Here is a 16901-nt window from a genome sequence, read left to right on the forward strand (position 1 = left end):
TGTAACCTGTTTACATCAGTCTGGACGGTCTCTCTCCTGTGGGCCAGTGTGTGGCATTTTTCCCAGCAGCACCCTGGGCATGTTAAACCACTCCTCCCTCAGGTAGAGAGGGCTTTCTCACACTTATGCACATCAGCATTACCTGCAGTACCTGCAAGCCCGGCCTCACGCTCCGATACTCACCAGTACTCACACCTGCACCCGAGCATTACTGCTGGCTCAAAAGATGCTATTTTTACTGTGGAAAAAATGGAAACTGTTTACACTCTGTATTAGCTGGAGAGAGCAGGATATCTGTGAAACTGCACACAATAGCCCCCCCCCCCAAACATGAGCACACAATAGTCCACCCCCACCCCCACTTTAGCACACAACAGTGCCCCCACCCCCCAATCTCAATGTTAGCTGTGAGTTGAATATATGCATGGATATATATGTGCATATATGCTGTATAAACGCGTACGTTAATTCTGAACTGTATAATACTGTGTGTCCCCTGTGTGAGGACAAGCTTTCTGTGGGGTGTCTGTGTGTCCCCTGCGTGAGGACAAGCTTTCCGTGGGGTGTCTGTCTGTCCCCCGTGTCCTCAGTGTCTCTGCTCCAAACCTGTGTCTCTGTTCTCCGTCCTGAGTGGATCCGGAATTAAAAGCGTGGACATTAAAAGGGCTGCCGAACCTGAGCTGCTTTTACGAAGCCAAATTTAATTTCACACGATTTAAGCATCTGTAACTCGCCTGTGTCGCACATTCTTTACTGTGTTTTAAACGTCTTTTTAAAATCATCTTGGTACCTGTTTGCAGCGTGATTGCAGTCTGAATGGTACCTGAGTGTGTTTATTTGTATACAACTTGGGTTTTATCTTTTTTTAAATAGTTAATTTATTGTTTATTTATTTTGACAACAAATTATCTCTTCTTTTTTTTGGCCCATCTGTGCTGAAATAGACATGTCCCATTATGATAAAAGCAGAATCGGTGAGATGGAAACATGTTTATGTCTGACCAAGAGTGTGTCTGAAAACCTGTAAAATGGTAACTAAATAGAGATTAAACAAAAATGTAACTTTATTATTAGCACTAGCTCCCTTTTAAAATAATACATCTGTGTATCCACACATCTATGTATACTGCATGCATAAAAATAATGTAACTTGTAGCACATTTCAGATCCACTTTAAATGGTGTGGGTCCCTCCTGTACAGAAGTCCCCAAACTGTGGGAGACAGCTTGGAGTGGGGGCCTAGACTCAGACCTGAGATCTTGCCCACCCACTGCACCCCCTCTATTCCAGTCTCCTGATCAGCCAATCAGGAGGAGCGAAGGCTTTGGGTGCAGGTGGGCGGGCCGTGTCACTTCCAGGCCCAAAACAACCTGCATTTTCACAGTGCCTTCAGTGTGTGTGTGTGCGTGTATGTGTGAGTGTGTGTGTGTGTGCGTGCGTGTATGTGTGAGTGTGTGTGTGTGTGTGTGGAGGGATTAGCCTCAGTCACAGTGCGTGTGTGTATGTGTGTGGAGGGATTAGCCTCAGTCACAGTGCGTGTGTGTAGTCCCCACCTCAGTGATGCAGGGCAGCCATTTTACAGGCCGCACGGAGGGAAGTGTCATTGCTCCGCCCACCAAAGACATTGCCCCTCCCACAAGTAATTTCCCCTCTCCTTCCCCTTTCTTCCATTTCACTGAGAAGTGACATCAGACAGTATCTACCTTGCCAGGATTTTCAGTGGGTGCCATTATTAACACCTTCACCTCTCACACCTTCGGGACTTTGCAACCATAACGTGTGATGGGAGTATTCATAGAAATGTTTTTTTTTTTTTTTTTTTTTTAATAGGTTATTTAAAATTCAAATGAGCTCTTCTTGCATTTTCTACTTCAGCCTCATCTATGTGTGTAAACCTCTAGGAGCAGGGGTGATGGATGACATCATCCTGATCTCTCAGGGGTCAAGTCTTGATTCCATAATTGCAAAATTACATATACTGTACGTGTAAAGGAATAAATGTTCAATATGGGGGAAAAAAAGTTTTACAAATGAAGTGCTGAATGGTGTTCACAATGAGAAGACTGGTGATCTTGTTTGATTGTTGGTTTGATGGTTTATTTTTTTTCTCATTTACATGCTGTTTCCTGTGAGTGAACTAATATGTGAGATGTTCTGTACTTGTCCCTGTGAAGTCTGAGAATCGAAGGACCATTAAAGAGACACATTACCCTAAATCCCGCTCCAGGCCCTCTGGGGTTGGGTCAGTCTCTGTGCTGTGTGTGTGCACTGGCAGGATTACACTGAGTTTCGTCTGAAGGCTCAGCCGGATAACGGATCAGTCATTTCACTGCGTCTAATGTGGGTAAAAATCGTTTGCACTTAAGCAAGTGGGCTTAATTGCATCCACTCCTGTAAAAGTCACCCTGGATTAAAGTGTCTGCAAAATGCCTCCGTGTAACGTAGAGTGCTTTCAGACTGCTTTGTGTAAACATCCAGGGCATTAGCAGTTTCTTGGTAAAAGTCTCAGTTATTTATTCTTAATCCCAAACCCCATCCCCCCAACCCAACCCAACCTAACCCCTCACGACTCCCTCCCCAGTGAGAGTGGTGCTTTGTGCTGTATCATCCATGCAGCACACCGAGGGTAATTTGGGGTGCAGTCACTCTACGTGTCCTCTGCAGTGCACCCCACATTCTTCCCCCCCTCCCTGCAGGTTGGCTCGGGCGGTGATTGGTGGAAATCCACGGTCCGTCACTTCCAGAAACACCCCCCCTCTCCTGTACGTGTCATTCCTGCTGTCTGACGCCCCGTCTGGAGAAAGCAGGGACACACACCGAAGTTCCTGTTTATAAGTGATACGAGCGTACACCAGAGAATGTGTTTGAATCCTATGAGGAGTTGCTCACTGTTTGAAACTGTGAGGGGCGCCCCCTGATGGCCAATACAGCCAGTACAGCCGATATGACGTCTCTGTATGTGGACTGTAGCCATTTGTTCAATATTCCTTTTCACTGTCTGACCACTCTGAGCCCCGAAACCCAACAGCACCGGCCTGCCAAAACAGGTAGAGGCACACACATACGCACGCACAAAAACACATTCACACACATGCACATACATACACACACACAAACACACACACAAAAACACATTCACACACAGATCATTGGCCACATCGTGTACATAACAAAATACAGCACACAACATTAATGGAATGAACAGCTCACTCAATTGTCACTTAACACAACTGAGCTGCTGCACCTTCATTAATGTTTCAAAACAGGGTCGCACAGTGCAGCATGATAAACGCATCTTACCTTTCTGCAACAGCGCCATCTGTCTGTCTGGCAGTGAAAGTCAACTGGAAAACAATTCACCAACACTAATGACTGTACAGAAACCTAAAGACAGATCATTACTGCACAATTACATTCAGACGTTTTATATGGATCCACAGAGATCACCATATTCAATGGCACGTGAAAGGAAACTATTGGAACATGCCCCTTAAAAAAAACGGCCACCCCTCATCCTGAAAATGGACCTTACCGGGAACATGAGCTGCTGCCTGGGGCGGCCCACTGCGCAGTGGGAGACGGGGGGTGCCAGTGCGCACGGCTGAGGGACAGTACCACAGCTGCACATGTTCCCACACTCCTCAGGAGTTCCCAGGAACCTTGAGCAAGTCCTTCTGAGGGCGGAGGACACAGCTAACAGGGACTGGAGCACAACACAGGGCAAGAGAGTGAGGAAACACTAACAGGGACTGGAGCACAACACAGGGCAAAAGAGTGAGGAAACACTAACAGGGACTGGAGCACAACACAGGGCAAAAGAGTGAGGAAACGCTAACAGGGACTGGAGCACAACACAGGGCAAAAGAGTGAGGATACGCTAACAGGGACTGGAGCACAACACAGGGCAAAAGAGTGAGGATACGCTAACAGGGACTGGAGCAGAACACAGGGCAAAAGAGTGAGGATACGCTAACAGGGACTGGAGCAGAACACAGCCATCTCTCAACACCTACCACATTCACACCAAAATCATCTAAATGCTCTGGATGAAATAAATGAATGCTGAAAAAAGGTTGTGGCCTTTTATGACTCCGTCTGCCAAAAACACAAATCTGGGAACACAACCAGGAAATTTTCAGCAGAGTCAGAGAAAAATAAGAGTCAATGCGTAGCAAAGGCACCTGGATGAAATACTGGCTCAGAAAAGTGATTTTTTTATTTTTATTATGCAAAGCACTACATGACCTTTAGCATAGCAGTACCACACAACACCAGCTCAAATCAGCCACACACCCTCTCACCTGATTGATGAGGTTTAACAGGTGTGGTGTTTATCTGTGTGTACAGCTAGCAGGAAGCCAGGTCTGTTTTCTGTGAACATGAGCCAAGCTTTGATGACTTGCCACTGATACGTTTTAGATGACATTATCTGCATCTCTCTAAAAGACCTCAGAGGGTGTGGCCTAACCCCACACCAGGAGGTGGGTTAGAAAGCTCAGCCAATCAGGGCTGGGGAGCCAAGCAGGAGAAGCCAATCAGGTGAGAGTACCAGTGCTTTTCTGACATATGGGCAGTCTGTCTAAGGACAGCAGTGCAGTTGTGTGGCAGGTTCACCTGGGCTTGGTACTCCAAGGGCTGGACACAGCCCTGAAGCGCGTGCACCTGCTCCACCAGCAGGTGGCAGCAGAGCTGCAGCTCAGACCTCTTCACCCTCAGATCGTTGTTGCTTTGCGTCAGTTCTGCACAAAAGCAAACACAGAGGGAACGTGGGCCCCCATATCACCCCCCAAAATCTCTCACCATGCACACCCCCCAAAATCACCCACCTCACACACCCCCCAAAATCACCCTGCGCACTCACCCACCTCACACACCCCCCAAAATCACCCTGCGCACTCACCCATCTCTGCCTCGGGGCGCTTGTCTATGAGGCAGGCTTTGGCTGAACCCAACGCCACCAGCCACCGCTGCCTGTCCCCCGAACTCTGCACCTTCAGACACACACTCTGCTCTCCTGGGTAGTGCAGGTCAAAGCGGCGGACATCTGTAGGATGCACTGTGTGTGTGTGTGTGTGTGTGTGTGTGTGTGTGTGCGCGCATGTGCGTGACACAAAGAGAGAGAGGGGGGAGGGAGCAGGGATCACCATGCAATTCAAATAAATCATATACATACTTGACAACAAAAAAAACAAGACAAACATTGAGACGAGTCTTTAATCTCCTGTATCCCTGTTTTAGTTTCTTACTCATATTACTCAGGACAGGGCTACGTACATCTCTGCAAAATGTAAAATCAGAAGTTGCTATAACGTGCATTACCCGGGGTAATGTCCTGGATTTAATCAACTTTCGACCATAGCTTTGACTCGTGTTATTTTGTTTCGGGCGCCTGCTGTTGACGTAATCACGAGATGACGCTCCCTCGGAGGGAGGGGCTACCTCGTTGATTGCCTAATTGGTGCTCCAGGTGATGAAGGATTAACGAGGGTGGTAATAGCGGCACTATCTGTGCGGAAGCCCTTATCCGCTCTTGGTTCTGAGCCTGCGTTCAGTGAAAGTCAATTAAGTGGCACATAATTGAGAATGACAATGAAGGAAATACGCGCGATGTATTGAATAATATGTTCAGGAGTCGCTGAAGGATTAACCAGGCCAAGAAGGGCGCTTCGACGGCACTGTCCCACTCCTCAGCAAAGAGAAGGACATGGGTGCGACTGGTTTTTAAAGTAAAATAAAATTAGAATTAGAAAAAACTCTTGAACGCAAGGACTACAGTGGAGCTGACTACCGAAGAGGGCAACACGGAGCTGACCCGGCCGTATTCAGACTGCCTTTCGCCGACAGGCTGCAGCAGGTAGGCTCCGTCCATGGCGAGGTTGGTTTAGTTGTCTGTTTTCCTTTCATTCGTTAGCTGTGTTTGCGTTTTTTCTCTCTCTTTCTCTTCACTGCATACACGCTACGTTACAATCCTACTTCCCTCATCAATATTAGTTTAGGAATCGCCCAAGGAGGCGGTGCTAAGGTATATTGAAGTGCTTTCCCGTTGCAGACAACAATTGGCGAGAGGCATTTGAGCTTCAGTGAACTTGGCTAATTATGTTGGCGATTATCAAAAACCCGTGCTTTTAATTGCGAATTGGGGTTAAGGGCGAATGCTGACTGAACCTTAGCCAGTGGCTCATAATACGTAAATAAACTGCGGGAGGAATGCTAAGTGAGTGTTTCCTGGCTAATGAACTACATTTCAGGTGATCCACACAGGTGTACTGTGGAGGAGAACAGGGCATCCAACCTTTGATTTCACACAGCACCATCTTCACGCTCCCCTCGATGGCCTTACCAACGTCCTCTTTAGACAGGTAGTAGGTCAGGAAGAGCCCCTTCAGGACAAAATAACGAGGCTGCCACCCTTAAACAGAGATAGAATGCACAGGCTCACCAAACGCGTAAAATCCATGCTGTCTTTCCCCATTACGCCTTATATTAGTTGACTCAGTGCAAAATTGAACTAATGGAATTTAAAAAAGGATGCGTATAGTAATAATCCTACTTTATATTCACGATTGCTCTGTTAGCCTGATATAACCAGGAAAACCCGTAATGCGGTATCTGTGCGCATACCGACTGGCGAAATTAAGTGCGTTGACTCGCTAGATATCTAGATGGCTGTTCAAAACCAAATTATGCAATTTGCTTAAGCGTCAAAATCTTTATACAATTGCTGGACAAAATCAATAACAAACCGATATTTAACTGGCTATCAAGCGAACTGGAAAAGACCGATTGACGTGACGCTGCACAAACTTCCAGCTACTGAAACGATGCTGGTAGCTAGTTAATCTGTTTGGCACAACGCGCCAAATCTTAAAATCTCAAACATTGTTCGCTTTGTAGGGTTTAACATTGATATCCGCGAGTTTATTTAATATTTGTAATTTATCAGCAGCTAATAGTCCGTCTTACCTGAAAAGTAATTGGTCCACTTCAGCAGAACCCCCTCCATTGTAAAACAAGGAACACAGTCGTACAGTGGGCTACACCCTACCTGTAATGCGCATAAGAATTCCACTAACCAATTCACCTGTATTTCGGAAAACACAGTTCAGACACCACTGTTTGCAATGACTGGGGTACGGTTTTAGAAAAAGATTTTTTGTCAGACTTTATAGTGTGTGTATGCATAAAGATTCTTTGTAAAAAAATTAACAAAACCAAAGTAAAGCACGTCAGAGAGCTGGCGGCGCGTTCGGGACAGCAGCTGTGATGGCTGGGTTTCTGCACCGCTGGAAAGGAACCGTTTTCAGATCCGTGAAAATCCCGGGTACTCGTATTCAACACTTAATTCAAACACGTCATATTTTTTTGCACATTGAGCTGTAGGGTTAACCCACACGATATGGATACTTTTAAGGGTAATAACCTAGAAAATAACGTAATTTAGACGTGAAGTATGTCATTTCGAGGTTTGATTTGACGTGTCTTCTGTGACTTCAAGTGCACTTCTGATTGGCTGTCCACGAAACCGTCTCGCTGCTTATTGGCTACACTGCAATTCCCCTAATTTCGCAATAAACACGATTCCGAATGACCATGGTATGCGTGTTATTTGGTTATTTGTGTATGATCCATATTTAAATATAATTTTGATTGCAGAGTCGAGTGATTTATAACTGGTCATTTTTCCTCATCAATAAAAAAGGCCATACTGTCCACACACCAGTAACTGATGGATGTGATACAATTAATAACAATAATGAAGCATCTATGAAGAAATTAATTTTGGAAAGTGATCTTACTGATCGGCTAAGTTTAGCGCCGCGATAACGGAATGTTCGACAGCCAGCGTGTGGGTTTAGTCGTCCGTTCCGACACTTCTGTCTTTTTTTGAAGATGAAATAAAAAAGAAAAAACACAAGACAAGGTTTTCTTTGTGTCAGGAGGTATTTTATATATTCATAATGAAATAATGTTAGCCATGGGAACTCTAACAACCAGGGGGTAGCTGAGGAAATTCACTGGCCTGGGTTTATACAGTAGTGCCGTTTACGTTAAATCGCTCGAGCTCAAAAATAACATTTTAAACGGTCCATGTCCAACGTCACAAACGGTTAGACTGCTCAGGCGGCAGTTTCAAAAAGCTTCTCACACTCACGTCAACACATGAACATATTTTCAACAGAAGACAGAATTTGCAGTAACTAAGAAACACTTCACGGTAATACTTTTCTTTTCTAGTGAGTAACACGTAAAAACACACACTCAAGTCTTGGCAGTCAAGCAGACACTCACCTACAAAGAAAAGATGCACAGGTAGGGTGGTGTTTTTAGGTAGCCACAGGTGTAACAAATGCAAACTTGCACAATACCGCAATGCAATAGCAAGGTCACAGTAAAACACGAGAACACTCCCCGTAGGGTCGGGTTTGCGTGTAATTAAGGGATAATTAGTTTACCTTCTTAGCATCACTGAAATTTCACTAATGCCTAAGACTGGATAAGTTTTTTTTTTTTTTTTTTTTTTTAATAAAGCATTGAAGCCTTAATTAAGTGCATCAGGCGTATAAGTGTGGCCACTGATAGATGCAGAAGTTAGCTCAGAGGTATGTACAGAGTTTTGGATCCTCTTTATACACACTGGCATTCAGAAACACGAGCGTTCCAAATAAATACACATTCCTCATTCGCTGCAGTGCATTCCTCTCTATTTGGTGTTTTTTTAATACTTTTTTTTTTTTATCTCAGTCTTGCATCTAACATTATGCGAAAGCATAACTGATTGGCTACAATGCATTTGACCGTTTTTTTTTTTCCATAATAAAATAAAGCATAACCTGCTTTTAAATGTCTTCTTTGTTCGGTTTGTTAAGCTACCATCGCTGATGATAGAAATGATAAATCAAAACAAAATGAGTTTACAGTACATGACATTCAAGTGTGGAGATGTCTGTCTGACAGAACCACCTGTTAGAGTGCTTTCAGCTGAGTTAATGAAACCACAGCCCTCCTTCACACGCACACAAGCGCACACACACACGCACGCACACACACACACACACACCACCGAATCCTGAGAAGTTTGTTCAGAGTTCCACAGGTCCACAGTCCGTTTTTTGTTCGTCCCCGTAGTTTTGGCCGCGTGAGAGTGACCTCCTCCGTGCATCGCGTTCCCAGCCCCGTTCCGCTGGCGTTCCGAACCTCGCACCCGCTGCCTGGGCTCACAGGTAGCGCAGAGCGTGTACCTGCAGCCAGGGGAGCTAGCACAGGGTCTGTAGCGCAGAGCGTGTACCTGCAGCCAGGTGAGCTAGCAAAGGGTCTGTAGCGCAGAGCTTGCACCTGCAGCCAGGTGAGCTAGCACAGGGTCTGTAGCGCAGAGCGTGTACCTGCAGCCAGGGGAGCTAGCACAGGGTCTGTAGCGCAGAGCTTGTACCTGCAGCCAGGTGAGCTCAGCACAGGGTCTGTAGCACAGAGCTTGTACCTGCAGCCAGGTGGGCTAGCACAGGGTCTGTAGCACAGAGTGTGTACCTGCAGCCAGGGGAGCTAGCACAGGGTCTGTAGCGCAGAGCGTGTACCTGCAGCCAGGTGAGCTAGCAAAGGGTCTGTAGCGCAGAGCTTGCACCTGCAGCCAGGTGAGCCAGCACAGAGTCTGTAGCGCAGAGCGTGTACCTGCAGCCAGGTGAGCCAGCACAGGGTCTGTAGCGCAGAGCGTGTACCTGCAGCCAGGTGAGCTAGCACAGGGTCTGCTAGCGCAGAGCTTGTACCTGCAGCCAGGTGAGCTCAGCACAGGGTCTGTAGCGCAGAGCGTGTACCTGCAGCCAGGTGAGCTCAGCACAGGGTCTGTAGCGCAGAGCGTGTACCTGCAGCCAGGTGAGCTAGCACAGGGTCTGCTAGCGCAGAGCTTGTACCTGCAGCCAGGTGAGCCAGCACAGAGTCTGTAGCGCAGAGCGTGTACCTGCAGCCAGGTGAGCCAGCACAGGGTCTGTAGCGCAGAGCGTGTACCTGCAGCCAGATGAGCTAGCACAGGGTCTGTAGCACAGAGCTTGTACTTGCAGCCAGGTGAGCCAGCACAGAGTCTGTAGCGCAGAGCGTGTACCTGCAGCCAGGTGAGCTAGCACGGGGTCTGCTAGCGCAGAGCTTGTACCTGCAGCCAGGTGAGCCAGCACAGAGTCTGTAGCACAGGGTCTGTAGCACAGGGCCTGCTAGCGCAGAGCGTGTACCTGCAGCCAGGTAAGCTCAGCACAGAGTCTGTAGCGCAGGGTCTGCAGCACAGGGTCTGCTAGCGTAGCGCAGGTGTAGCGATGGAGAGAATGCGAGTGCAGGGAGGTGTAAACGTAACGGAGGGGGAAATGAAACGTCTCTTCTGTCCGCTGAAGTTTGGCTGCATCTGCCGGGACGTCCCGTGTGCAGAACGGCCCTCGAGTCAGACCCCCGACCCCCCACCCCCCCAGAGTTTTAAAGGAGCAGTTTGCTCCGCACTGAGAATGCTCATATCTAATATAGATAGCCGATGACCATGGGAGTTTCCCGCGGTGGGAGGAGGGGGCGGGGCCTGGTGTGGGCGGGGCCGGGGGGGCGGACGCGCGGTTGGTCACTGCTCCGTGGCGGCGGCGGCCATGGGGGTTAGCAGAGTGTCCCGCGCCGTGGCCGCCAGGTCCTCGATCTCCTCGTTCAGCCGGCGAATCACCCACTCCATCGCCTCTCGCCCCTGCGGAGACGGGCACGGACACGCGTGAGAAATCACCCCTCCGTTCCTTACACTGCTTCTGCAGAAACCTCCCAACTCGCCGGTCTTAGATGGAACTGACCTGCAGTTCTGCAGGGAAATGAGCAGCTCCAGCAGTTTCATTTTATCAATGGAAAGAGAGATTCCTTTAGGTGCAAGGTTCCAGGGGGAGGGGGCCTTACCTTGCCTGCGTTGGTGGAGATGGTGCTGGCCATGAGCCCCTCCAGGTAGCTGCTGAGGCTGACTCCCTTCACAGAGATGAGAGCCTCCTGTGTGAGCACAGTCCTGCACAGGAGAGACGAACGCAGGGGGTCACAGAGATCAGAGATCATCCAGACAACCTCCATTACGCAACTACCAGCACACACGCCCTGACAGATCAGGAGGCTGTTCTCTCTCCGCTACTTTGATCACAAGACTAGCAGACAGCAAATTTCTCTCCTCATCCTTGTGTCTGGCATGTGTTTGGGTGTATAATGCATTTTGCCTTCAGTAGTCTGAGCTTGCAAGGACCTTTTCTTTTTTTTTTTTTTGCTGCATTTCCTATTGTTGATGGCATGGAAGAGAGAGAGAAAAGCAGGTAAAAGGCTCTAATGCAGAACTGAGACCGCAAACAGACTCATTGCTTTATCCAAACGGGCATCAAGTACTGCAGCTGATCTTCAGTCTGTGGCCTCTAAAATTGTACATTTTCAACCTCTTAGTTCGTACACACATTTTACGTTCTTAAAAAGCTTTAAATGCAGCTGCACAATTAAGATTATTTATAGCAGAAATGGCTGAAATTGCTTGCTCATGTGAACACATTTAGGCCGTTAGTACCATAGAGCGTACATAGGTTAACAGAAGGCGTGCCTTCCTGTCTAGTTAAATATGCATGTCTATGGTTAGCAGCAGCAGCATCCAGAGGAGGCAGAGAGAAAAGGAAACTCACTTCTCTGGGTCCTGAGGGTGTGGCCGATAAACAAGCCTTTCGTCCACGGACACCATGTTGGTGAAGCTGATCTGAGAGGAGGAGAGGAGAGGAGAGGGGAGGGTTGGGTTATGGTGGGAAACAGCTCGTTTTTCTCAATGTAGTTAATCACAGATAAAATGGAGATAGGACAGATGTCGTCAGTTTCAGCATAGAAAACAAAGAGGGGCTCAACTCTTTGTCTCACAGCAGTTTTTATTGACAGTCTGAACAGCAGATTCCCCTTCTGCCCCCCCCCCCCCCCAGCAGTGGTATCCCCTTCCAGGCACACAGAAGCAGGGGAGACTCACATTAGTAGATTTCAGCTCAAAGGTCTTTTCTCTGGGGTCCACCACGGAATGCTCCTGGATGTACGTACGGGACCCGCATACTCCGATGATCTAGAGAGGGAGAGGGAGGGAAGGGATTACACTCCTGCACAAATACTGAACATACGCAGAGCCAGGTTCTATAATTACACCTGTTATTCAGGACCAGTTCCACTGCTCTTAAATACAATGAGACACGTGCAGGCAACCAAAATTACTGCACGTTCAAATCGGCAACAAAAACAAACGATCTTTAAAAAGTTTTTCATAGCAAAATTTCCTTTCATTAAGATGGCAACATTGTAATAAATTGTGCTGTAGAGGAAAAAACATTTTGAGAGCAATGCTCAAAGTTCACCACTGTGCAGTAACCTTAGGGGCAGGAGTTTTTGCAATGAATAATTCTTTTCTCTCAGCAAAACACCTTGTAAACTGTAATACCAGTGATTTTAAAGACCAAGGTATGTGATTAAGCAGCCAAAAAAATGAGTGTTGTTCTTAATCAGAAAATGCAGTGTAGATTATTTTATTTTTTTGTGTAGGTGTGCGTATGTGAGCAACAGGTTTGGGTGTATAGATTTTTTTTGTTGTTGCACATTTTGTGTGTGTGGGGGGGGGGGGGGGGGCGGGGTCATGAACTCCAGGTCTTTTATAACCTGACAGGTCATGTGATCAGCTGTTGCGTCACACGGGAATGTTGTGCCTCTGTGTGCCTCTGGCTAACAGAAATAGAGCAGAGGTCAGCGGGTGCTCGCCAAAGCGGACCGCGATGTTCACGATGCCCCCCCGGAGCAGCAGGGTCGCTTCTGCAGCTGGTGAATACCGGGCTGGGCTCTCATTCCAAACCCCGCCAACACAACAAAATGGCGCCTTTTAGATCTCAGGAGTCAGGCACTGAAAAATCGCCCTCCTCTCTGTAAAGAGTTAATCAGCTCTCTCTCCTCCTCTTGCACAGATTCAGTAACGGCTGTAGGAATCGGGTGCGTGACAGTTATGTGGATGATTGGGGGGGGGGGAAACCACGGCGGGGGTTTGACGACTCACAGACTTCACAAACGAGGGCAGCCCCCACTCTGTGCTGAGCAGCCTGCTGCTGTGGAGGCGGCCTTGGGGGTCCACCTGTCTGTCCAGCACGTCCACACCCACCACGCCGGGGTTCATCGGGTTGGGGTACTTCTGCATCGCTGCCTTGGTCACGGTCTCCCAGCGATGGCTGTACAGGAGAGAACGAGATGAGGGACTTCACTCAGCACAGGAATTAAGCATACAGTAGATCAAACTCAATAATTATAAGAATAGTAATACAAATGATTATTATTATTATTATTATTCATAATTGGTAATTGACTGTTTAACATGACTTTGTAAAAACTAAACATAATGGCAAACAGGACCAAGACGTGAACTGAACTAGGAAAACAAATTAGAGTGCACAGTCGAAAGCATAAAAATACAGTTTAAAACCGTTTAAGACAAATTAAACTCGCAAGTGCGCCAAGGTCGAAACTTCGCTAGCTGCTCACCTAACGGCGAAATGCTACACGTGCTAGTGGATTCTTGGCGCGCTCTTAGTGACGTTACGGTCGAGCCTTCGAAGAATGTTATGCAATTTGTTTTATAGTATGAATCCCATGGTTGCGTGCAAGTGACTGCAATTACGGAAAACAATAAGCAAGAAATGGAAACATACCCTTCTAAATTGGTCTCGTAGCCCACACAAATTATGACTTCCCCGGGTAACGTTGGCTATAGCTAGCCAAGTTGCTAATAGAGTTGAACAGCCGTGGCTACTTGCTTTAGTCTAGCTAACCTTGTTGTCGTTGTTAACATTGTTTAAACTAGCTAATCATCCAGACAAGGTAGTAAACGTATAAGCTGATCTAGCTACTTGCCAATGATGTAACTGGCTTAACAAAATGACATTATTTAGTTGTGACAATGTATTTATTTGTAAAATGTTCACGTTCTTGATAGCTGCCGGCTAACGTTAGCTGAGATGTCACTGTAGCTACATTTATCGTGGACTATAGTTTAGCGCTTGAAACAATGAAACACTTAAAACGGTCATTATGTTTCACGAGGAGAATTTTAAAATATAATTTAATCTTAATTACTCACTTGAATATGTGTTCTGAAGTCCAGATTTTCATTTCTAGATTGTACGTACGTCCCCAAACCTGACAGCTGAGCTGGGCGAACAACTCAAATGCGACCGTTTCGCTCAGAGCCGGAGAGAGATGCCGTAGGGTTGCCAGTTCATTAAGGCCAGTTATAAATCTTGGTTTTTTTCCAGGGCCTCCAGCTGATCGTAATAGCAAGAGGCGTGACTTCCGAACTTGCTCGCTGAGAAATTAGCATGTGTAAATATACGTTATTATAGCAAATGAAATTAATCGACTTGCAGTGGGAAACCTGCCAAGGGGACTAACTAGAAATCAAATCTGTAAGATTTAAAACAACACAATTTAATTTAGTAGATGCTTGAAGACAAAGTGACATACGAATGTGCATAAATCATGTGAGCAGAATTTCTCGTATATTGTAATCGTAAATCTATCAGGTTATACATTCTTACTGATCATCACAACGCCATCCAAAAGAAATTCATTGCTGTCCTCGTTTACCCTTTTAGGAGTCTCAAGATGGATTTTTCAGAATCTGGCAACCTAATATGAGTAACGCCCCAGACAGGGACGGAATGTTATACGCTCTACGGCGCATTTGACGTCACTGGGAGTTCAGGGTTGTGAATGGGCCACTGCCCATAATCTCTGACCTTGGGCCAACTTCAGGGTCCTGCTGAAACTTTTCGGGGTAAAGGTGAAACGTCTTCTTACCTGATCCTGCGTGAGTCGCCCGTTTCATCATGTAGGCCCCTTTTTAATCGATCGGTATTGCACTTTAGGTTTAACAACTCTCCAACGCTCTGTCTCGTTGAACGTCTGAAAAATCCCGTATCAATGACGTAAAATTCCACATCAATCGATGTAACAGTCAGTAGATAAGAAAACGGTTCCTTTTTTTCCCCTAAAATACAAAATAATGCATGGCGCTGGGTCAACTTCTCGTTAAAATCTCTCTAAAAATAGCTTCAACTGCAGATGGAGTACAGAACTTACGCATCACAGTTTCACAACGCCAGCTCAAGGGTGTTTAAACACATTGAGTAACCAGGGGCTAACCTTGAGCTCACATGCCAGTGGCGTTTCTGAACAGGAAAAGTATGTGACTATGACAATTCATGACTATATTACTATTATAGTACTACTATATAGTACTACTAATATTACTTGTACTATTACTACTACTAAATAATAATTATAATAATAACTATACTGCATTTTCATGTCTTTATATGGATAAGCATGTCTACCAAATGTAATAGTGATCACAAAGATCACGGTGAGAAAGGGAAAACCTCTAAGGTGGAGAGAAGTGTCCAGCTTGAGTGGAAAGCTAATATACAAAATAAGTCTGGATACATCCTGTACATAATGTTCACAGGTCTGATGTTAAAGCAGCACTTCAGCTAAATTCAATCTTATAAATATGTTGTTATTGTAGCACAAATGTAATCTACATGTCTTAAAACGATTGTCTCTTGAACTTAACAGACATGACAAAGTCCTGATTTCAGTGTGTATGTCAGAAATGGTTTATTCACGTGTTGCAGCAGTAAAATGAACTACAGGCTTCTAAGAGGAGACGCCGCTCACTAAGGTGTACAATCGGCAAAGGCAACAGTCTGTCATATTCGCCATTTCGTTATTCTGTACCATTGATCCAGTAAATGACAGTAAAATCACATGATAATAGAACATATGAGAAATACCATATTAGGCCTTTCGGAGAAGAAAAGAAGTTCACACGTTGAGGTTTTCTAGACCTGACATTGAACTTTCGGGCAGTGTGCCACCAGTATGGCTTTTGAAATTAGTGTGTTTAATAAATAATAATAATAATGATAATAATAATAAAAAACCTGTGATGTAAAAAGATGAGCATGCTGTAGAAATTGGGTCATCTTCCGGTACGAACCCAACAGGCGCCGTGAAACGTTTCACAACAAACTTATTTGGAAGGAGTTTGCATCCGTTTAATGCGCAGAGTCAGTGCAGCAGTTCCCTTTGCTTCACATGCAGGTCTGACGCAGTGGGGACTTCCTGTGCTCTGCGGTCTGGAGTGGGAGGGGCTAGAACGTGAGGACGGCCAATCAGATCCAAGGGAGTCAAGGTCAGGATATACAGACAGGCTTGTGTTTCTGTAACCTTGTTGTTCTGGTCAGCTTGGGATAGGGCATATCCCTCTCAGATGGCCGTCCCTGTCCCCGTCCCGGGCTAGTGTGAGGACCGTCTCTTTTGTGCGTCAATGTACCCATTAGACAGGTCACTGTACGGCCAGATCCCGTCAGTTTACAGACCGGTTCTGCAGGGTGTGGGTGGTCCTCCCGTCCAGCAGGGGTCAGTCTGTCTTCTTCTCCCGGGTCATTTTGATCATGGTCTCGGGGGAGCGGTAGAGGAAGATGAGCTTGGCGAAGAGCTGCTCCTCCAGCTCCATCTCGCCCGTCTCCCGCACCACGAAGATGTCGGTGCAGAGCTTCAGCACGCGGTCCACGCACGGCAGGTCCTCGAACATGATGGAGCGCGAGATCCCGTTAAAGAACTCCCGCACGAACTTCCCGATCACCAGCACCACCGACATGTACAGGCCCACGATGCTGCGGGGGGGGGGGGGGGATGGGGGGACAGAGGGGTCAGAGAGAGGGAGGGGTCAGAGGTGTCAGAGGCTTAAAAATAAACAAAGGCTATAGGGTGTGAGTGTGTGTGTGTGTGTGTGTGGGAGGCAGGCGTCTCATAGTTATTTTATTTAATTTAGCTGCAATTATCATGAATGATATTTT

At 46.6% G+C, this 16901-nt stretch overlaps 2 protein-coding genes and 2 long non-coding RNA genes across 7 annotated transcripts in view; all 4 read right to left on the reverse strand.

Moving 5' to 3' along the window:
- Positions 1–2575: 2575 nt before the first annotated feature.
- Positions 2576–3322, reverse strand: LOC118207929. Its single transcript, XR_004761487.1, has 3 exons — positions 3301–3322; positions 2890–3035; positions 2576–2794 (listed from the first exon to the last, which is right to left on the reverse strand). It is a non-coding gene; the product is annotated as an uncharacterized LOC118207929 (long non-coding RNA).
- A 1298-nt stretch (positions 3323–4620) lies between these two features.
- LOC118207928 lies at positions 4621–5359 on the reverse strand. Its single transcript, XR_004761486.1, has 3 exons — positions 5320–5359; positions 4901–5056; positions 4621–4739 (listed from the first exon to the last, which is right to left on the reverse strand). It is a non-coding gene; the product is annotated as an uncharacterized LOC118207928 (long non-coding RNA).
- Positions 5360–8499: 3140 nt separating this feature from the next.
- On the reverse strand, positions 8500–14541 carry LOC118207927 (PRELI domain containing protein 3B-like). Its single transcript, XM_035382133.1, has 7 exons — positions 14120–14541; positions 13046–13214; positions 11984–12073; positions 11655–11725; positions 10903–11005; positions 9523–10702; positions 8500–9239 (listed from the first exon to the last, which is right to left on the reverse strand). Exons 1-6 carry the CDS (start codon positions 14149–14151, stop codon positions 10586–10588), a joined length of 582 nt encoding a protein of 193 aa, XP_035238024.1. The 5' UTR covers positions 14152–14541; the 3' UTR covers positions 8500–9239; positions 9523–10585.
- Positions 14542–15632: 1091 nt separating this feature from the next.
- The window catches only part of si:dkey-11f4.7 (piezo-type mechanosensitive ion channel component 2), a 43111-nt gene continuing 41842 nt past the window's right edge, over positions 15633–16901 (reverse strand). For all 4 annotated transcript variants that reach the window (XM_035382128.1, XM_035382130.1, XM_035382129.1 and 1 more), the window contains one exon: positions 15633–16718. In XM_035382128.1, the coding sequence (XP_035238019.1) occupies positions 16463–16718 (256 nt within the window). In that variant the 3' untranslated portion in view covers positions 15633–16462. The remainder of the gene's footprint in view (positions 16719–16901) is intronic.

Source organism: Anguilla anguilla, chromosome 11, assembly GCF_013347855.1.
Source record: "Anguilla anguilla isolate fAngAng1 chromosome 11, fAngAng1.pri, whole genome shotgun sequence".
In the NCBI taxonomy this organism is placed as follows: Eukaryota; Metazoa; Chordata; class Actinopteri; order Anguilliformes; family Anguillidae; genus Anguilla; species Anguilla anguilla.

What these genes read in the sequence shown, in the direction of transcription:
- LOC118207927 (XM_035382133.1), bottom strand. Translation starts at nt 14,151, where the DNA reads ATGAAAATCTGGACTTCAGAACACATATTCAA. An exon ending in ACTTCAGAACACATATTCAA is followed by an intron (nt 13,215 to 14,119) that starts GTGAGTAATTAA and finishes TCTCCTGTACAG; the next exon opens with CCATCGCTGGGAGACCGTGA. An exon ending in CACCCTCAGGACCCAGAGAA is followed by an intron (nt 11,006 to 11,654) that starts GTGAGTTTCCTT and finishes TCTCCTGTGCAG; the next exon opens with GACTGTGCTCACACAGGAGG.